This window comes from Epinephelus fuscoguttatus, linkage group LG3 (assembly GCF_011397635.1).
Source record: "Epinephelus fuscoguttatus linkage group LG3, E.fuscoguttatus.final_Chr_v1".
NCBI classification, from domain to species: domain Eukaryota; kingdom Metazoa; phylum Chordata; class Actinopteri; order Perciformes; family Serranidae; genus Epinephelus; species Epinephelus fuscoguttatus.
This window is the reverse complement of record NC_064754.1, coordinates 15275307-15298390: the sequence shown is the minus strand read 5'-3', so window position 1 is coordinate 15298390 and position 23084 is coordinate 15275307. Positions and strand designations below refer to the sequence as shown.

Genomic DNA, 23084 nt, shown 5'->3' with positions numbered 1-23084 from the left:
TAGAAACATATGAGTGGACTAGAGAGACGGAGAGAGAGAAACAGGGAAGGAGGTTGGGTCCATGTTTATGTGAAACAAAAGAAGAAAGCATTTCAGTTGGGGTTAGGCCACTCTGTTTTCTCTCTCCCTCCTTCTCTGTGATGTTTAACCTTTTCAGTGTTCAATGTTTCAGTGTTTCATCTACTGAGATCACGTGTTGGATCTGAACCTGAGTTGCAAACACTCTCAGTGACTTGTTTGGCCATAGAGAGATGAGCCACACAGATTACACTTCACATCCTGTTTCGTCTCAGTGTGTCTGTTCGGGATGTGATCAGCAGACCCAAACTGAATCTGTGGAGTTTTCTTTTTGACAATATGCAAAGTTGTTCCTTTTGCTTGTAATGTGATAAACAATGTTCATTTACAACTGCTGAAGTGTCATTGGAATTCTGAGGGCGAGGATTGTGTGTGGGCCTGATGATCAGGAACAGAACCCTTATACAGTAAGAACAACTATCTGGGAGTTACGTGACCAAAAATAGATGATGAATTACATCTATTTATGTAAAACAAAAGACACATAATGAAGACCAAGACCAGAAGAAGAGCACACATCACACTAATCCTAAAGTCCCTTCATTGGCTGCCTATTAATTCTAGAATAAATTTTAAGACCCTGTTGTTGGTGTTCAAATCACTCACTGAATTAGCTCCTGAAAACTTGTCAGACATGCTCTCAGTGTATACACTCCCTTGAGATCACTCATGTCCTCTGACAGTGGCCTTTAGTTAGTTAGTTGTTCCCTGGTGAAGACAAAGTACTACAGGAAGGCGGCATTTGGTGTTTATGGTACTAGTCTGCCAGAAGAAAATACCTTCAAAAGCAACTTTAAAATGTACCTTTTTTAGCTTAGCATACTCTTTATCAAAATTTGTTTTTTAATCATTGTGTCTTCTTTTTTTGAAAACGACATGTAAAAAAAGCTTGTTTAGTGGCCTAACTTTGCACTTAAAGTATGCCCGTTCACTTACGTTTTAACAGGTCTGACGCTACTATGCGTCCCGGCTGTATCTAGGCTAACGGCTAACATGCTAACTGTAGTTTTTATGTCACTAGTCACTTGAAACAAATTTAGGACGATAGGAGACGGGTTGAAATAAACCAAAATTTTCCTTTTGTCAAACACACTTGTAATCCATGAACTAATTAAGGATTGTTGCCTCGACTACTTTTCAGACTGCCAGCCTACACCATTGCCCTTAAATTACGAGTAGGCTGTACAGTCATTGTTTTCATTGTTATTAATATTTGACTACTTGCCCTATCATTGAAGAGTACCACAGTTTTTACATCAGCATCACTAACGCCGTTTCTTGACCCACTGAATCACTCCCTCTTTTTTTTCTTTAATAATAACAGAGGATTCAAACCACAGTATTCTGATGATTCACTGATGGCGATCATGAACTTTCATTGCCATTTTTAGAAATAAATTATTTTTACATCATTGGCACATTACAGCTGCAGTACAGTTATGGAATGGTTAAGGGTAGAGACAACATCATCGATGTTAACAAGCAACTTCACACCTCCCTTTTACTGTAGCTTCAACACAGCCTCTTGAAAAATGCAAAACTTCTCAGCATTTTTAATGCATAAATGTAACATTAACATTCAACAGTTTTAATGTCTACATCAGCCAGTAACACATACTGTTTTACTTGTACGACTCAAAGCAATAACATAAGCTAGATGGGGGGTGGTAGACGACAGACTGTTTATTTATTTATTTATTTAAAAGGGAACATTTGGAGTTTTAAACACAGGCTAGATGTCACCATTTGTTGCACCGTACCAGACTGTGGCTTAAAGCTAATTAGCATCTGTGTTCCCTTGGCAGGTCAAAACCCAATGGGCCAAGTCAGAAAGTGACCAAATATAAGTTATTAACTCAAAAAGTGGAGTTTGGAGTGTAGTTACCTCTTAAAGCAATAGTTCAATATTTTGTGAGACAAATATGTTGAATCTTATTTTTTAATCACAAACTTTTTAATCACTCTAACTTATAAGGGGCCATAACTGCTCACATGCCGCGTTTTTTTGGCATGTGTACGATTCATTGTTTTTAATGTAAATGTGCGGCAGGCATGCTCAAACACAAGAGCGACGCCATTGTGGTGCGCATGCATTCCAGAGCGCCTTTTTTTCACAGCGCGACGAGATTATCAGAGTTCAACTTTTGGAGCACGCACCGTATCTCATGTGACAAGGACCAACCAATCACAGCCAACAGATATCTTTTCCTTCCTCCATAAATATCAGTGTGTGATAAATATGGAGGCGAAGTTGGGGCATCAGTAGCGTAGTGGATAGTGCCGGCGCCCCATGTACAGAGGTGATGCCTCGTTGCAGCGGTTGCAGGGTCGAGTCCGGCTTGCAACCATTTGCTGCATGTCACCCCTGCTCTCTCTCTCACCCCGTTTCACTCTGTCCTGTACATTAAAGGCAAAAGCCCGAAAAAACAACCTTTAAAAAATATGGAGAAGTTAATCATTTTAGCGCAGAGCTACTCAGAGCTTTACATCTGTCCCACAGACAATAGGCTGCTGCCGCACTCTTGAAAGCTGGCACAAGACACAAGACAAGAGTAGCACCCAGAGCCTGACCTTGCGTTTTCCAGGCTGTTAGAGACGCACGGCCCCTAAAGCAGCCCTATCGCCAGAAGGAAATGTTGGCATTGTATGGCATTTCTGCAAACCACAAATATGTTACATTTGCAAGTTTCACGGTATCATATCTACATTTCTAAGGTAACACAGTGTATGAGCTAACTTTGTCCTCTTAAGGTGGAGGTGATGGTGGATTAATCACCTAAGCGAGACACTTGCCAAGTTGCAGACCACTGTTTGAGACCATCAAACACTATGGGCCCTATTTAGATGGTCTAAAGTGGACAGCAGAGGGCGCATAATCCATGTTGCAAGTGTCATTGCTATTTAGATGCCGGCACAGTTGTCATTTTCACACCCTGCGCCCTCGTCGTCTAACTAGCAAATGAACTTTCGCTTCTCTGGGCGTGTTCGTCTAAAAATGAGGAGTGATCAGGCGCAGTCATGGCGTGTTGCTAATTAGATGACGTAAAAAGCAAATGCGCCAGTGACCAACAAAAACCTGGTCTAAAGTCAACGGTGCAGTATTTCGCTGTTAAACAAGTTAGTAATATGCGTCTCTAGGCGGGTGCACAACACGCGTGCACTCTGCTCAGACACACACAGAGCAGCCACGCATATGCAAAAGATAACAAATAAAAATATGTTTACAGTGTGAAAGGTTATTATTGTGCACATTACAGTATTTATCAGAAACACGTCTTAATGGTCAGTCAATAATCAGAATGATCTAATCGCAGTAATAATGATCATCATAATCCGGGAGGTCCAAGCTGCAGCGTCCGAATATACAGAACTGCGAGCAGACCTCCACGGGCTGATGATGCATAGCCTGTAAAATGAACTTGTCTTTCCCAAATGAATTGTGATCATTTTGGCATGTAAATCACAAAATCAAAGATGTGGAAACGTTTGATAAACTTTATTTTGACATAAACACAACAATAACCAGCTTCTGTGAACTGAAAAGGTAAACTTATAGCCCTACAAGTAGGCTACAAATGTATATGTAAAAAAAAAAAGCTTTTAGAATGTAAAACTGAAGATCATCTTGTCAGGAGGAAGAGGAGGAGGATGACCCCAGCTCCGCAGCCAGCACGCAGCCAGACCAGACGGCCCGGGTGCAGCCACAGGACCAGCCCTTCCTGCACCTCCGGGTTAAAATAAAATACATTGAATAATTTACAATTTGTTGACAGCATGACAGTGTTGCTGCTCTTCCAGCATCAATGGTGGCACAAAAACCGGTTGTTTTTTAACAAGATATTGCTGCTTTACCCACAACCAAGTAGTTTTTGTGCCATAACCTAACAAGTTTCAATATAGCTGCTCCATACTAACGTACATGTAACATATCAGTGGTTTGCAGAAGGAAAGCAAATAATGTCGAACTACAAAACTGGCATTAATTGTTGGTCTGAGTCTGGATGTGAACCCAGGTCTTAAGTGTCAAACAAGAATGTGCTAACACACCTATCGACCAACTTTGACTCTGACTGCATCAGTGCATACATCATACACGAAGGGAAAAGGCATGTCAGCACAAGCAGTGACACAAAACAGAAATCACATGGAGCCTCTGATGAACAAAAACATGAATGCTAGATAATTACTTTGGCTCAGAGGAAAAGTAAGTCGCATACTTTGTCAGCAAATCTCTCCATCTCCCCATTTACGACTGCATCTAAGACGGTGAATTCTCTACCGTCAGCCTCTTTGTCCTTTTGTAAATGGGATTGGACCTTGAACATGGATTGCATTGTTAGAGTTAAGATGTGCAAATCCTGCACATCCAATGCCACTGTCCTTTAAGATCTAAGAGAAGATCTTCCTTTCTAAGACCCAATCAACCCTTAGATGAAGTCTTGCATGTCCTGTGCAGCTCACAAGAACGAGCGCATCCATGTATCTTCACAGTGTCCTTGTAATATATTTATGACAATGAAACAGGTTACAGTGCGCTCATGTATTTAAGCAGCCTGGAAGAATTAAAAAGTATGCCTAAGCTTTTGCGCAGTGCTTAAAACACAATTAAGCATCTCTACATGTTGTTACTCAAATAAACAGGCAGGGAACACCAGGGAACGCTCATAACCTCACCTCCCCACTGGGTGAGGCTGGGCATTCATCCCTGTCTTTCTTCAGCATTCTCCCGCGAGGAGAAATAAAGAAAAGGAACATACTGCGGAGAACGCAAGGAGCCTATGTGGAGGGAGCAATCAAAGTCAGCCTGAGGTAATAAAGCAGCACAGATCCAGCTATTTAAATGCTTTATACTGTTGTAATGGCAACCACGCCTTGTTGAGAAATGACTCCTGAAGACCTGTTACATTATGGCTTCAATATTCCAAAAACTTTTATTGCACAAGATTTGTTGTTGAAATTAGGGGAGCGGTTTTCTTCATGTTCTATACACTTGAAGGATGGTAATTGTTTTAGTTTCGCTAAGTCAGTTCAAAGGGGATTCGTCTTTGTTGATCCTAACTCGTACTGACACACTGATAGCTTTAATTGAGGGAAACAACATATCTGCGTCTTTCTCCATCAATGCCTCAATTGCAGTTAAACGTCTCAAACAATGATGGTTGAATGGTCACCAGATGGGGAAATCTGTCATTGTATTTGCGTCAAAATGTGTTTATATCTGCACGAAAACCATGTTCTTTCCCGGGATGTTTATTTGCAATAGCGACAAATAGGGTTCATCTTGTCCCCCTCAACTCATCATTCCTTTACACCTAAAGCTGAATGAGGTCACACGCAGTGATCTACAGCCATGTCGCAGACAAATGCAAAGAACCAGACTTGACACCTCATTTCAGGCTAAGGCGCTTTGCCACATGCAGACCCAAGGTGCACGCTCTGGCCCTCTGGCAACGTGCCCAGCTGCTGATGGCCAACTGCGGAGATGGATGGATAGACTGCAGAGAGGAGAGAGGCTGACTTTGAGCAGATGGGTGAGAGGAGAGGCTGATGACAGCGCATGCAAAGCAGATGTCGAGAGAAAGCTGAAGTGTGAAAAGAAATAAACTGGGAAAACCAAAAGGCGGATGCGGCTGGGGTGTCGCTGTGACAGTAGAGCATGCATATTCAACATGTTGACATAGACACACAAGTCTACCTGAGGCCTCTTTCCTCGGGCTGTCTGTAAAGCCGTACATCCATACTGGAGACAAAGAGAAGGAAGGAAGGAGAGAAGGAAAGAGAGATTATTCAGTTGACAGCATGCAGAAGCAACAGTATGGTAAAGCACACCTTTTTCACATCTACTGAACACAAAATAAGAAGCAGCAGAGATAAACTGGATCCAAAGTCCGGGCCGACTGATCTGGGGACGATATGTCGTGGCCTGTGTTATTGAGCTCAGTGTTTTCATCATGCTGAGGAGTATGAAGTGTATCTGAGGGCAAGCAACTGTTATATTACAACCAGCCTCAACCCAAACCCTCCCTCCTTTTGACTGCAAGATGCTCACTCCACCCTTCCTATGATCCCCTTTCCTCCATCTCTTCATATCATTCTCCATTTCTTCCATCCCTCTATCTGCACCTCGTGGAATGTCTGAAATGGGCGTCAGCCACTTCTAAAGTCATTCCTGACTCCCCAACCCCCCCTTCTTCAAAAAACATCTCAGCCCCCAACCAGGAAATTAAACGCCATGCATCAGAAAAGACAGGGACAGAAGAGGTGGTGACCGAGATCTGGGGAGCAGCAGATTAAGCTACCTCGGTATATATGACGCTTGATTTGAGACCAAGATAATATTTTATTGTCTGGCTGTCATCTTGTCCTGGAAGTGAGCTACATTAGGGCTGCAGCACTGCAGCACACAGCCAGAAACAGGCCATAATGATATTAAGGAACTGGAACAGGAGCAGGGCAGGGCAGGCTACTGAACGCAAGAAGGAATGTCTCTTTCAAGACTACAAGAAATGGCCATAATCATTTATTTACTTTATTATATTTTGTTTAAAAGTTTTGCTGAGCTTTGGCATACATAATGAACATTTTTGCACCAGCATTGTGTTATCTGTGGACATTAGGGAAAACTTTTCAACCTACAGGCATTTCAAGATGAGAGAAGTAGGTGAATACCCTTAAAGGAGCTGTATGCAACATTCAGAACATTAATACAGCAGCAAACATCTATTTGCTATGTAAAGATATAGGGGAGTAATGGCATCCTGAGCAGAGAAGTCACACTACCTCTGTGTGTGTAATCCAAGCTTCTCTGTAATTGTTTTGGTAGCTGGTTTGGCTGCGTATTGACGTTAGTGCATGTGAGTCCCTTTGAGTGTATCCCACTAGCTAGCTTATTCCCATTGCTTTGCACTGCTCTAATACAACAGTTAATGTGTATCTAGATGGCTTGTCGTCCATCCGTCGCTTCCCCCATGGTAACAATGTTGTCACTGTTGCCACTGTAAGCACTGTTTATTGAGTTAGCACTGTTAGTTGCTAGCTGCCGGTTTAGCTACCTCTATGTTGAGACTATCCTGCCCCAGACTCTCAATTATAGATATGCTCTGAATCTCAGCTCCGTTAAATGTCTGCAGATGTATATGGACTTTTGCTGTATGAACAAGCAAAAAGGGAGGTTGTTTTTTTAACAAAGTTCAAGCCAGTTGCCACAGGGGCAGGCAGGTTAAACACACCATAACTAAATCATCTCACGATTCTCTATTTGTGAAAATGTAGATTTTAGGCGCCTATTAAAGCTGCAGCAAGTAGCATTAACCTTTAGTCAAAAAAAGGGGTCAACTTCAAGGCAACAGGCATTTACGGATTGGAGGTACTTATTCATAGTTCTATGAACACCTCTTTTGATGTGTCCCCTCTGCAAGAACTAGGGACTATTGTAGTTCTTATGCCATTTTGAAGGACATTTCAGCTCCTACTTCAATACCCTCTCAGCACAAGAGAAACGTTAAGTCAAATAAGTATATATATGACTGCCCTCTCTAAAATTCTTTTAGCCTTGCGAACAACAGACACAAAACACAAGCAGCAGCTCGTAACAAAAAAAGAAAGAGAACATGGACAAATGGGTCAACAGGCTTTACTATGCATATATGTGACAGAGGATATACAACGTGATTTTTACTCATCAAAGCGAAATATGCCAAGGTTGGCTTACGTCACTTCAGCGTTCCTGTTTGCAGTGTGATTGCACACAGAAAAAGCTCTTGGCGGTATGTAGCTTTCAGGAAAGCTCCCCAGCTGGCAGTTCCTCTCAGGGAGTCCCCAAAACTGTGGTCCAAAAAACGCCTCATAAAACTCCACAAATGTGGGTTGATCTGCTCTTTATTTTCTTTGTTTTGTTACATCACTCACTCCCAGCCTGTCCCACCACTCTCCATCCCATACAAGCCTTCATCTCACTGTCAATCCCAGACACACTGCATAGTAATGCGCACATTTACACCTAGAGCTTCAGTGATTAATGTATTATTCACAAACAAAGACCATGTCAATAGAGCTACAGATTGCAATTAGTTTATTACATATAACGGATGATGGGGATGAGGGTTGAGGGATGAGGGTCATGGGATGGAGGGATGAGGGGATGTAGGGACAGGGAAGGAAAGAAGGTGGGGGGGGATCTGCTGGCGGTCCGGTGTCGGCTGAAGTGAGGAGGGGGCAATGGAACCAGGGAAGCGAGAACGGAGTCAAAGTGGAGGGAAACCGATAAGGTTTGCTTAAATATTTTTAGTGCAGAAGTGCATGAGATTGAGACGTGGTCTTTGCTCCCGAACTTAGTTAGAAAATTTCATTTCATTTCATTTCATTTCCAATCTCTGTGGTCGAGGAATAATACAATTCCAAACAACAGTATTGAAAGTATTTTAAGTTGGCATTGACGCTTGGTTAGATACTCTAAGGCTTGTGTACATGTTCTTTTATCAGATAGAGGTCCAGAGGTCTAGAAGCAGACGAACTTGCTGGTAGTTAAAAGACCATTTATCCCACCTTAAAAAATATCTTCATATTTCTCTTTAACTCATTACCTTTCTTCAACTACAGCCCATCTCACTGTACCGCTGTGACAGCTTTGCAGAACTCAACATTGTCGCTACATCAAATATTTTATGTATGCACTATAAATTGTATAGTAATGTGTGAATAAAGTATAAATGTAGTCAAACAGAGTTAAGGTAAATGGATAATGTTTCTGAAAAAAAACTTTCTAACCTCAAGTTTAGTTTTCCCTCAAATTGAGGGTTTATGGCCTCTAACAAGTGCATCTCGTTTCATCCCTCTAGGATCTATAAAAACATCCAAAACCCATGGAAAAAGTCCAAAATTTAACAATCTGAACATAGGGCGGTTTCCTAAACAATCAACTCGTCTTTTGAAGAGACCAAATTTGTATACTTCATGATCCTGGCGAGCGCTGCTCCTGTTGTGAAGCCGACAGCTCCTCTCCGTTGACTCACGTGAGATAATAAAAGCCAAATCCCCTCTCGCTATCCACCAGAGCCTCGGGAGCTTTGCTGGATTGATGTTGGCCCCAGAGGGAGGGATACGGGCTGGTCCCAGGTCAGCCAGGGTCAAACCCCGCTCACTAACGCCCTACCGTGATTATTACCCACCCGGCTGCTCTCAATGTAGCGCTCAACATCTGATTGATATTAACTCCACTCTTGGCCCTCCATGCTAACCCACTCCCCCTCCGTACAAACACACACACACACACATACAGATGCTTAATTCCTTTCAGGTTTGGGTGATGACGCCACAAACCAGCCGAACCAGCAGTGTTTTCTCTGTCCCTTTGCTGCTGTGGGTAATTTTCCTAGAATTCTGACCCCAAACGTCTCCATTACTCCGCAATTGAGGGCCCAGGGACGGTGAAAAATGGCATCTCTGATGTCTGTCTTGCTAGGTTTGGATTGGAGGGGCTTATTAGCCATCTATCTTGTTTTTCTGTGGACTTAGTAGATTGTGTTTTCAAAGGAAAGTTCCTGTTGCGGACGTCACCGCACATCCCCCCCTAAAAACCACAGTCAATCAACAGGCTAAGACCAGCGACCTGAAGACTGTAAGGAGTGAAATAGTGAAGTGTCTGCTGAAACGTCCTCACATAATAGATCTTTCTGCTGCTTTGGAGCTTACACAAACTAGCTGATGCTGAAACTTTAAAGATGCACTCCCTGTTTTTGATATAGTGCCCCCAATTCCCTTCAAGCTCACTGTTGACGGACTGTCAGCAGTGTTGAGTCTCCATGCGGCCTGGTTTGCTTGGTATTTCAACCCCTACAATTACTAAATCACTCACTCAGATTTAGTGGCATCCAGCGGTGAGGTTGCAGTTTGGAACCAACTGAATCTTCTCCTGTGTGCCAAGTGTGTAGGAGAACTACAGTGGCTGACAAGAAAACAAAAAATGTGAATGGCCCTGTCTTGAGCCAGTGTTTGGCTTGTCTGTTTTGGGCTACTGTAGAACAACATAGCGGACTATGTTGAAGAGGACCCAATCGATATAAACGGCTCAATCTAAAATAACAAAAACACAATGGTTCTTAGTTTGAGATGATGATACACTAATGAAAATGCTGCAAACGTCTTGAACCAGTGGCTCTTTCTTCACTTCTGAGCATTAAAATCCTCTAAAAGGAGCTACTTGGTGCAGATCTAGCTGTTTCTACTCCGCCACATATTTCTAGCATCCAGACCAATCCATTGGACACTGGGATGTGCATGTCTTTTTTTAAGGGTTTTTAGCTTTTAAGATTTAAAAAATCTGAAAACATCAGTCGTAGGAAGGGAGACAGCCTGTGGCTCTGTGGTGCTGAGGGACACTGTTAAAACATCAGGGGGTGTGTCTTTAAAGAATATGAGAGAAAAGAGAATAAAAAGCAAGGCTGAGAGAGTGGGCATAGGTGAAGATAGAGAAGCAGAGACATCTTTCACTGCAAGCTCATGGATTGATTACTGAACAGGCCTACAGGGCCAAAGCACAGGGGTCCAAAGTGTCAGGGCCCCCCCAAGCCTTCATCTACAAAATGTCACTCAAAGTACAGGTATTGACCAAGAAGAGACTAAAAAGTATCCCAAAGAGACACATAATAACTGCAAAAGGGGCAAAACAACCACAAAGAGAGTGAGACACAAAATAACTACAAAGAGACACAAAAGTGACCAAAAAAACAAAAATAAGCTCAACAAGACACAAAAGAGACACACATTAACTAAAAAGTGTCAAAACAAAGACCAAAAAGACACAAAATGATGTCTAAGAGACACAAAATAACTATAAACACACACATAATAAACTCAGACACAAAATAACTACAAAGAGACACAAAAGTGACCAACCCCCCCAAAAATAAGTTCAACAAGACACAAAATAACCACAAAGAGACAAAAACTACCATTAAAGACCCAAAATGATCTCTAAGAGACACAAAATAACACACACAAAATGAACTTGAAGACAGAAAAAGACTACAAAGAGACACATAATGAACTCAAAGAGACAAACAATGACTACAGAGACACCAAATAAACTCAGAGACACAAAATGGCTACAAAGAGACAACACGAACTCAAAGAGACACATAATGACTACAAAGAGACACCAAATAAACTCAGAGAGACGCAAAATGACTACAGAGACACAAAATAAACCCTGAGACACACAATGATGACAAAGAGACACCAAATAAACTCAGAGAGACACAAAATAACTACAAAGAGACAAAAAATGACTGCAAAGAGACACCAAATGACTACAAAAAGACACCGCATAAACTCAGAGACAAAAATGACTACAAAGAGACACTAAATAAACTCAGAGAGACACAAAATGACTACAGAGACACAAAATAAACCCTGAGACACACAATGATGACAAAGAGACACCAAATAAACTCAGAGAGACACAAAATGACTACGAAGAGACAAAAAATGACCGCAAAGAGACACCAAATGACTACAAAAAGACACCGCATAAACTCAGAGACAAAAATGACTACAAAGAGACACTAAATAAACTCAGAGAGACACAAAATGACTACAAAGAGACAAAAAATGACCGCAAAGAGACACCAAATGACTACAAAAAGACACTGCATAAACTCAGAGACAAAAATGACTACAAAGAGACACTAAATAAACTCAGAGAGACACAAAATGACTGCAAAGAGACACATAATGAACTCAGAGAGACACATAATGAACTCATAGAGACACAAAATAACTGCAAAGAGATACATAATGAACTCAAAGAGACACATAATGAACTCAGAGAGACACATAATGAACTCATAGAGACACAAAATAACTGCAGAGACACATAATGAACTCAGAGAGACACATAATGAACTCAAAGAGACACAAGAAGACTGCAAAGAGATACAAAATGACCACAAAGGGAAACAAAATGACAAAACCATGCATAACAACTGCAACACAACAACAAAAATAACAGCAACAACAGAAAAAGAGGCAAAATCACCACAAGTCCGTGAGTCTTACTCCTCTGCAGGAGAGGTGATAGTGCCTTTCACGTATCTGTGGCTCATAGGAACCATTGTCTCATAATCTGCCCATGTGCAAGCTTCAAACTACAATGTTTCATGTGGGTGGAGTATACACATGAGATTGTAAGCATCAACATAATGTACTAACTGTGTTCCCCTGAGTTTCCTCACAAAAAAATAACAGAGAAAAACAGGGAGAAAGTAAAATCTGAACTTTCTGAATAGATAAACAAAGTCATTTATTATAAAACAGCCGGACTGAACCTCATACCTCACGATGGCACTCCCTGCATATCCTCCACGCAGCTAGCTGTAGCTGCAGCCAGCACACAGTCAGGAGCTTAAATGATAAACCCTTGTCACCTGACACCAAGACAAAGGCCACCAAATACAAATCACAGCTAACCAGTATTGATTCGACACTTGTGAAAAAGCACGGCTGCCCAGAGTGACACCCACGCTAACAATGTCAAACCACAGGCAGAAGCTAACTAGTATTGATACAGTGTTTAGCAAGGAGCGGGGAGAACAACAGAGACGAGACAATTCATCCCCGACTGTGACACAAACGTTTGCTGTGATAAATGACATTTGTGTGCAGACAGAGCAGTTGGGGGGAAGTAACAATCCGCTGACGGGCCCTAGCCTTGACACAACGCTAGCAAAATACAGCCGTTAGCAATGACAAACAGCGCCCAAACCAGGCTGGGAGAGTGACAAGGTGTGGGTGAGGTCAAATCACATCACAGGCCACATCTGTTCCGCAGTGAGCACTGTCACGTCTGTCCAAACTCTCTGTTCTTCCTGTTCTCTCGCTCCGAGCCTCTCTCACTTATTTTGGCTTTAAACATCACCTCCTTCAGATTTAATGGAGACCAGCCACAGAGATACAACACGGTCACTCCCGGGGGAAGAACTCTAACTGCTCCGACATATTGAGATATCTACGACTCGTGGCTATAAAGCCGGAAAAGACAATTATCATTTTTCTGCCTAAATCAATACTCACTTTACTGTATCTTTAACACTGATGTGATATGAGTGTGCCGGCGTTATTACCGCCGCAATTAAGAGCTCAGTGTGATGCTAAATGTGTTAAAGTCAACACAGAGAGCGGTTTTAGTCTCATTGGTTTTACAGAGGCAGGTAATGGAGGGTTTAAGTGTCATATAAATATGTCTATTGACAGAGGAGCTTGTGATAATACAAGCAGGATCCTAATTAGCGCTGGCAGCTGAACAGATATGTACAAACACAAACTGCCCCTGTCCACTAAACCTACACTTGTAAAAACAGTGGCACACACACACATTAACACACAGCCCTGCTCCGTGTAAATACAAGTGGCCATTCCGACGTCAGCCTGAAATCATATCCATTGTGCCACGTGAACAAACTAGCGCCTGTCAGACAGTCTTAACCCCCGTGGCCTCCGTTCCCTCTCAATCTGGCCCTCACATGGAGGAGGACGAGCTCCATCTGCACTCGGCAGAGCAAAAGGGGGTAGTGCAGAGCTGTGACCCCTGAGACTCATTGGACCTGACCCTATGTTTTTAAAAAAACACAGTTGACATCTTTGTGTCACGCTAACTAGAGGTGAGATAAATCAGTGTTTGGTTTCTGCTGGCAGGCACCAAAAAAACATTTTAAAGTCCAAATTATTTTGAATTATTTGAAATGATTTCAGCTGCTGCAATGACACTTTCAGAAATATCTTCACCCCTGTCACGCTGTCTTAAAATCAAAATTTGGTATATCAAGATCATGACTTTTATGGCATTTGGTCTTTATTACACAACAAACACAGGACAAAGGTTCCTAAATTGACTTGCATGGTGTTAATCTCTAGGCTTGTGCCAACTAGTGATTGGATTGTATGACGATGACTAGGGGGATAATTGACAATAGGATTTTCCTTCGCCAAAACTGAAGCGATTTAAACTAACTCACTATCACAACTAAGATGTCATTAAAAATCATTTCTAGAATCTGTGCCCCCCAATGCTTTTATTGACGCCTGTATTTTAAATCCTAAAGTGACCCTTCGCCTTTGCAATGGCCTGTCAAGCTGTCGCAGTTAGCATGGAGCCCACACTGTAACTAACTGCACTCCCTGATGAAATATTATCATATTTTTGGAAAAATGAAACAGTGATTCCAGAGAGAAGCAGACAGAGGGGTCTACAGTCTGTGTTTGAAGGATATATCCAGGATGTCAAACTGACTCAGCAGCAACAACAGGTTAAAAAGACAAAGATAGTTAGAAGCTAAAGCCGAACTATAGGCTACAGATCACAGTGTAAAAGTGAACCACCACATCACTGCTGATCGCCACACAAGACAATGAATATAAAGGGAAACTTCACTGATGTTGAACCAGCTGTGTGGCATCACAGTGTGTGTAGATGAGTGTGTTTGGCTTTGCCCTCTGTCTGGGACCTCAGGGGGAAGTCACACACCGTTCATCTGCGCACACTGCGATGACACACAGCTGGTTGAATATCAGCAAAGTGTCCCTGCTTCTCTTCACTGGTTCCTGTACAGCAGGGTCGGTCTTTGTTTCACTGTTATAATCATTAAAAAGCAAAAGCAGCATGTGTATACATTCAGTAGGCTATATCTTCAGTAGCTAGCTAGCTAACCCTACACTTTTCAGGGTTTGATTTTGGTTTCGGAACAGGGAAGAAATGTATATCTTTTTCCAACCTCTCCAGGTAACGAGTATCATTAATACACGACAACATTTAGCTCCAAATCCAGAAAACCAGCCTGAAAATGAAGGAAATCTTAAACGATTAAATTAGAGTCAGTGGAGCACAGCTGTGTTGTTGCCGGACCCTGGTCTGAGCCGGGCCAATGCTATGCTATAATGGGTCTGTCTGCTTCCAGAGACAGGGCATTTTTTTCTTTTCCACTTTGCTTTTCTCTTTTAAACAGTAGTGAATAACAAATACCCTGTTTACATATGCTGTCCCAATTATACTCAGAAACGTGCTTTGGTGCACTGGAAGTGATGCAACAGAAATTTGTTTATTAACAGAAGAACAGCAGGGTGGATGATGAAAGCAGCAGTAGTCATCATGGTTGAACAGACCAAATCAAAAAAAACACCAAAGACACTTAAATTAACAGTTCAACATTTTGGCATTTTGAAAAGAATACTCTCTTTCTTTCTTACAGATTAATGAGCAGATCTTTATCAAAGTCGTGTGTGTTCAGCCTAGCTTAGCATAAAGACTGAAATCAGGGGGAAACAGCTAGCTTGGCTCAGTCTAATGTTCAAAACTTTCCCTACTAGCACCCCTAAGGCTCACTAGTTAACATGATGTATCTCACTTGTTTAATACGTTAAAAATCGACATGTTTGTGGTGTTAGAGGGAGTTAAATATTTTGTGACAAACAGCAGCGTATCCATTCGCCCAGCACTTTTTTGCCATGTCTCCAGCCATGACGTGGGTGGCCAGATACAGTTGGTGAACAGGTTTTGGTATGGATCTCTTTATGAGCACAATGGTACCAAAATTGGCAACCTCACTACGACAAGTCACTGTCACTGTTCCCAGCTGGTCGACATGCTTTGTTTTTGTTTTTTGCTTTTTAAAATGTGAACAGGACCATTCTGTTGTTCCCCTGGTGCAGATCAGTAATTATGTTGAACAGCTTCTCCTTTTGCAAAAAAGACGTTTAAGTCCTGGAGTGGACACATAGTTTGCACAACAGTAAACGATGAAAGGAAAAAGAGGATTTAACTAAAAGATGATGGATGATACACTAACGGCTACGTTTATATGGCAGCAAATGAACGGGAGCAACCACAACGAGCAGACACTGTCAGTGGTGTTGAAAGGGGATGTAATGGTTACTCAAAACTTTTAGCTGGAAACCATCAAAAGCATCTCAGGGATTTACACTGAGAGCAGCAGCAAGAAAAGACCATAAACACAGCGACGGAACACTGTAATCTTTCCATTAGCACATGGCCACAGAGAGTATCACACTTTATGTCACCACCTCTACACACAGTAGGGGAGTCACCTTAAATGTGATGCGTTACCATTCTAACATGCACATTTTCTCATGCTATGTAAATGTCATCATGATGTAATCACGTCTGCATGTGGCCAGTGTAGTAGCAAACATCTCTGAGAAATATCAGCAGGATGCATCCACTCTGCAGAAAACAGTGGCTGGAAAACTAGTTGACACAAACTGAATAAAAATCAAGATCCAGGGGGATTTTTTTGAAGGTAAAGTTGTGTTTGTGTGTTGTGGATCTGTTCTCCATTAGATAGTGTAGCATGAATGCATACAGCAGCTCACATGTGACATGTTTTGCAACTGCCTACATTTGTGAGCACAGTTTGATTGCTAAACTTTCATTCATTCATTCATTTTCTGTAACCACTTATCCTGTTAGAGGTCAAAGAGGGGCTAGCGTTTATCCCAGCTGACATTGGGCGAGAGGCAGGTACACCCTGGACAGGTCACCAGACTATCACAGGGCTGACACATAGAGACAGACAACCATTCACACTCACATTTACACCTACAGGCAATTTAGAGTCACCAATTAACCTGCACGTCTTTGGACTGTGGGAGGAAGCTAGAGTACGGACACAGGAACATGCAAACTCCACACACCCTGGGGTTTGAAGCCTCCACCATGGGTTTGAACCAGGAACCCTTTTCCTGTAAGCAGACAATGCTATCCACTGTACCACCCTGCCGCCGCCGACTTAACTTGAATCTATATAATATTGAATACATATGACTTGTACGTCTGTTTTTGTCAACAAAACTTGCAAATATAAATGGACTGTGTGACTGTAGCATAAACTCAAAAGCTTAGTGACGTAAAATGTTGCTCCATTTTTGACTTATCAGGGGTCAGTGCACAATTTCACATGGCCTCCCCAAAACGCACGCAGTCTATGATCTGTCAGATGTCATTACTTATATTCTAAATCAGATTAGGGTTGTATGGTGTCTTTACAACTTCCATCAATTAGATTATCTAACTGTGTAGGGGTCCACAAGGAAGGACATGAATATTCCAACTGCAACATTCGGTAAGGTTTTAATAATATCATTAAGTTATCTGATCCCATGCTTAGTATAAATCAACATATAAACAGTTAATTGACTGAAATATTGTTGATTTTCCATGAAAACTATTTGCTTATTGCCATTTTTTAGCTTCTGTTACAATTAAGACCGACATGCGCTTTATTTGTAGCATCAGACAGCGTTCATTTTTGGTTTAATTCCTCAGAAATAGTTTTCTCTATTGAAAAACTATGAGTGGTTTGTAATAGCAGACACACATGTAGGTCGTCTACCTTAAAATATGACATAGGTAGGTAAAAAGAAATCTCCCCTATATATAAAAACATAATACCATACATGTAAAAAAACAATACTGACATACTTGGTGTATGGAAATTAGATTTGTTCCATAATGCTGACAAAACAATTTTAAGAATAAGCCATAGGAGAAATGATGTGCCGAGGGCACCTCATTAATGTGACACCTTCCCTTCATTAAGAGACAATGTTCCTTCAGTTTCCATTCATAGAAATAATGCAGATGTTATGTAACTGTCCAAGGGTTTAAAAATAGCCAACCTCTTGCCACACAGACTCAATCTGTTACCTCAGGTGGAGCAGAGATCACTGGGTAAGTGGGGTGGCATCCAACTGGGCAACATCCCAAAAATTTAGGTTTGCTGACACAATAGGTATGAAAACCACCTGTTTCAAAGCATAATGCGCTACACTAAAGGGAAGTAGAGAAAAAAAATGCCAGCTGGCTTATCTGCAGCAGCAATCAGCTTCCAAGAAATCAAATCACTTTAAGGAATGTGGATGTAATTGAATTGGTAGTGAGCTCCCTCTGGGACTACGACAAACTGATTCCCTGCAGGAGGGTGAAACAGTTCCTGTGCTCTCAGTCCAAAAATAAACTCACAATCAATTTCAAGAGTTGTTTACTTGAAGGAAGTCACATTACTTAAAACTACTATGAATGAGGTAAAAATCAAGGGGCCACATCAAACAAACTAGGTTTTGCATTGCTGTGCTTCTGCCCATAACCAAAAGCTATCTCAAGATATTTCCATTCCCCAACACAACCTTTAAGCTACTTAAATATAACGACAAAGGAGTCTTTGAGGGCATCTGTAGCAAGAGAACCATATTCTCCATTAACCACAAGCTATTTCCTGCATTTTCTCTTCAATAATTCATGAGAGGTATGACTGATATTTCCCTAAGTTTCCTCAGTCTACCTAACCATAAACACACAGGGCTCCCAGATGCATATATTAGTGACTCACATGTACCAATGCTTTTGTTAAGCAGCTATACTGCAGCTAATACCCTCTAAGAGCCATACGTTTGCTAAGATGGCTAATGAGGCTAAAAATCCTTGACAGGAAGGAGTGGATGAATAGTCTTTTAGTGGTTTTATTGGCCTGTGCCACAAAATTCAAATGTGGGATACAGTTTAACAGATTCGGGACCTGTCAATAGTCGGATGTTTTTACTCTGTATTATGCTGAATTGTATGTGTAGCATCCAATTTAAGTATTAACATAATGGATGTCAGTTTCGGTTAATTTTGCTTTCAACAGCCCGACAACCATTAACTTATAATGACACGGTTCATTTTTAAAGAAAAAGAAACGCAAAATGACCCAAATACATGAGGCCTTTTCTTTTACGCTGGCACTCCTGTGACTTAGTGAGCTTTAGCATTGCACTTCAAACGCTATCTATTTAGAGGTAGTGAAATCTTGATGTTTTGTGATGTAAATGTCTTGCTGTCGATTTTATTTTCTGTTGGCTTTGCTGGCAGCTAGCCAGTTAACCTGACTCCCAAAAAATGGAATTACAACTTCTAACCCCATCACATGATGCCATGGGGCCCAGAAAGACTTTTTCCAATAGACTAACTCGGGAAAGAGACATCTGTAAATCAGTGGATAATTAGCTTTACGACCCCTTCGAAATTACTTGCTTCACTATCTGGACTGGATCCATCTGGTCTGATAACATTTGAAAAGTCTAGTAGAACCACAAGACTAAATTATTTTATCCCCTTTCAAGTTAGCAGAGGGCTAAACCGAAAGTAGCCGGCTTGGCCAGTGGAAGTCTCCAGTGCGTTCACTCTATGGGTCCAATGATGCGGAAACAGCGCCGATCACCTGGGAAATTTCATACACGGCAGTTGATCCTGAGCAGCTTTCAGAGGAATAAACAGGGTCTTGCCTCCAACGCTGTATCGAGGTCTTTTAATACATCCATAGTGTTAACATGTGGAAACATTTGGCCCACTGGCCTTCCCCTGGTCTCCGCTGTATGTTAGCCTTGGCCGCTCAGCACTGCACACCACCTGGATTGGGTGAGAGCGAGCTAGTGGCGCCACACATTTAGTAACACCATCCCAGTGGCAGGACAGCATTGCTCGAGAAACACGGTGGCCACCGCCCCCCCTCCACTAACCACTGGTGAGTAAGCGTCTTTATTTTGAGCTTCAAACCCCCTTTAGCATTGTTAACTACGTTAGCACCACTAGCCATGGTGACACTGCCAACAGCGCTGACAGAGCTAACAGTGATAATAGTTAACAATGCTAAAAGGGGTTTTGCGGTTCAAAATTGAGACACTTACTCATCAGGATGACTTGGGAGAACAGAGGGTGGGCACAATGTTGCAATCGCCAAATGAGTGGTGCCCCTAGCATGCTCCCACCAGAGAGGGTTGGTGCACTGTGCAATAAACTACAGAGTTGCGAAATTAACAGATATACTAACATGTGTGTTGACATCCCTATTTACAGCCAGGTCTTCAGTCCCAGGAAATTAGACCACACAGACCAGGGTGAAATCAAAGCCCCTTACAAGCACATACCTTCAAATGTATTTCTGTTATTGTAAAACCATCTTCCCTATTGAATTATTAAGAATACTAAACATGTGTCATACAAAAAGCTTCGCCTAGAACTTCAGCTGAAGGCTCAGAAGCAAACACTCCTTCAAACTGCCACATCAGAGTATAATACTTTCTCTTAAGAAAACATAGGCTAATGACTCTGTTTTGACATCCCAAAGAACCATCAGGCAATTCTGAAACCCCACCCTATACTGCGAGGAAAATCTATGGCCAGGAGGAGAAGGCTTGACAGCTTTTTGATCCCACCCCAAAACAAAGTCGACAGCAAGTCAGCGTCCCGCAGCGGGACAAGTAAACAAACCACACATTAATATCACATGGATAACAGACAAGTCGCAGAGAGGGTTAAAGAGTCATATGTCATGCAGCATAACATCCTTTGGATCTAAAGGAGCGGCTCTATTAGGAGCAACAAGTTGATAGAGAAAAGAGGGTGAATTAGCTGTTGGAGAGGAAAGTGAAGAAAAACAAGGGACTTACCCGACTTGCGCTTGGAGCCATAGTCCCTGAGGGAGAAACAACACAGGAGGGACATGGTTAGTGACAGCAGATGCCGCTCAGTCAACAACAAAGCATGTGGTCACCGCATATGGATTGTGACACTACTACACGGCAAAAACTGGCAACTGCACTAAGGAAGAAAAAAAAAAACGTGCATGCAATCGGCTTTAGACCACTAAGAAACGCATGTGTTTGAGAGAGAGGGAGAGACGGAGAGTAAAGGATGGAGAGGAGGGAGGAATGACTTTGGCCAGCTGCCCGTACTCCCCGCAACAGACACAAATTAGTCATGTGACTCCAAAGCGGCACCACCATCCTCTTCCTATACTCCTCTTCCTCCCTCCCTTCCTTGCCCTGTCAGAGAAGAAGGCGACCTCTCCCCACATTAAGAAGAAGGAGGATCAGTTGCTTAATGGATTCTAATGGGATTATGCCACAAGGCTAAGCTATAGATGGGGGGGTGACACAGAGCAGTGTGTGAGGTTTGCTGTGCTGAGCTTGTCTGCTTCTGCCCTTGTCTATAGCAACTTTCGGACTCTGGCGGTGTGGCAATTGAGTTAAAAAAGATAGAAAGCAGGAGAGATCGGGTGAAGACAGCCTGCGCTATTTATAAAAACGCAGACCTGACAATCTGTCCATCGTCACACCCAAGTCTCCCTCCCTCTCTGCCTTCCTCCGGCCCTCTTTCTCTAATGCTACTAAAAATCAATGTGTCCTTTCCCGAGGCCTAATCAAAACCCTCATCTAACCTCAAATTCAGCCACGTCATCCTGCCGCAGTACAGATGAAAATGAGACACAGGCAGCACAATAAAACCAAAGCACGATGCTGTAGTGAAGAGCTGAATCCCACTAGAACCTTCTCTCCATACCCTCTGTCATTTAAAAATAACCACCATATAGGCAGCAATATCAACCCCCAGACAGCAACAAGGGATATAGAGACCAGAAGGTGAAGTGTTTTGTGGATGACTAATAACAACATGACTCTCATTTCAAGAGGAGCACCAGATTGCAGATAATGGCTGTCGGTACATCTCAGTGTAACAGAGGGATGTGTGTGAGGCGAGTAGGTGTATGTACACATATTGGTGTCGATGCTAAGTCAGTGAGCATCTGCCCACCAACAGGCAATGTGTGTAATCGATCACAGGTGTACTGCAGGAGCATCGTTCCTTGGGACAGTTGACCTCGCTGACCCTTGTGAAACAGCCCATTTCATTAATGAGGGACCTCTTATTTTGCCAGATATGATGTGGAGCAAATAGGTCTGGAAGTTTATATTGCAGTGCCAGGAGAGCAGATAGTGTTCAGGGCAGCGTAGCCAGCAGTCAAGGTAGTGCCCTCTCACTGTATGAGGTTAATGAAAACCTCCTCCTGGCTCTTGCTGCGACCGCATTGAGGCTAATAAAGAGACATCCTGACACAAGTGCTCTACAAGAAGACAGCTTAAGGGCAGGCAGCACACACGCATGAGCAGCAACCATGTCTCATTTCAGATACAACGGCTCCGGATTCTTGAGTGTCACTGTGCTCGTCCTCGCTGTCTTTTTCTCTACCCGTCAATCCATTCCCCTGTGATCTGATGTGTCCGTCTCTTTGTGACTGGCCACAGCAGATGAATAAAGCCTTTATACCGACATCTCCACCATGATCACTGCGTGCTAGCAACCAGAATATGCTTCATTGTCACCAAAGTGGGACGCAGAGGGAGCGGGACTTAACCCCTAACCTCACCCCATCCATCTCAAGCCATGCTGGACACATGACCTCTAATACCAGGGGAATGGATAGTATTCAAGTCAATGGCCAAAAACTTTCAATGAGTTGTACTGCAGAGTGTCTGGATGTGTCTCAGTGGAAAGTATGTTGTGGACAGACCAAGCCTCAGAGTTGGCAGGGTTGTTTGCCAGGATGTTTGCCCTTTTCGCTCTGGGCTTGCCGCAGTGGCATTAAAGATGCTGATATCCTCTGTTGGGGCACAAAGGAATGTTTTACATATCCAGGGAATGTGAAGTGCTGTGTTCACATTTCCATTTGCCAAGGACTCTTCTCTTGTCCACTCTCAATTTTTAGCTGTCTCTATCAAAGTCATTAGCAAAAATTTGGTGAGCCAAGGCCTAAAATTAGGTACTACCTTTGAATTCATTCCAGTAAGGGCTCATTTACGGTCTATGTTAGAGACATACACAGAGAAAACAGAGCCTTTTGTCCATTTTCTGCATTCATGTTGTTCATATTTGTGCACGCTTTTTAAAAGCTTACAGACACAGACGAAATGGAGTGGTACCACCAAAAATAGTTGGGGAAATGTAGCCTAGTTTAAACATGACAAGACTGTAAAACACAAAGGAAGCATTTCAATAATGGCGTGATGGGACGAATTGGCAATATAGGTAAAACAATTCATGCCCACATGTCACAATGTATTTAAACACCTCACAGACCACCATCTACAATGCTGCGTCTGTCAAAAGGTACATTATTACAACC

At 42.3% G+C, this 23084-nt stretch overlaps 1 protein-coding gene across 4 annotated transcripts in view; it reads right to left on the bottom strand.

Annotated features, from left to right (window-relative positions):
* The window catches only part of sh3pxd2aa (SH3 and PX domains 2Aa), a 148289-nt gene that overhangs the window by 52531 nt on the left and 72674 nt on the right, over window positions 1-23084 (bottom strand). For 2 of the 4 annotated variants that reach the window (XM_049567372.1, XM_049567380.1), the window contains exons 6-7: window positions 20572-20597; window positions 5774-5818 (exon numbers count right to left, since the gene is read on the bottom strand). In XM_049567372.1, the coding sequence (XP_049423329.1) occupies window positions 5774-5818; window positions 20572-20597 (71 nt within the window). The remainder of the gene's footprint in view (window positions 1-5773; window positions 5819-20571; window positions 20598-23084) is intronic. The other 2 variants (XM_049567389.1, XM_049567396.1) reach the window with 1 other exon arrangement.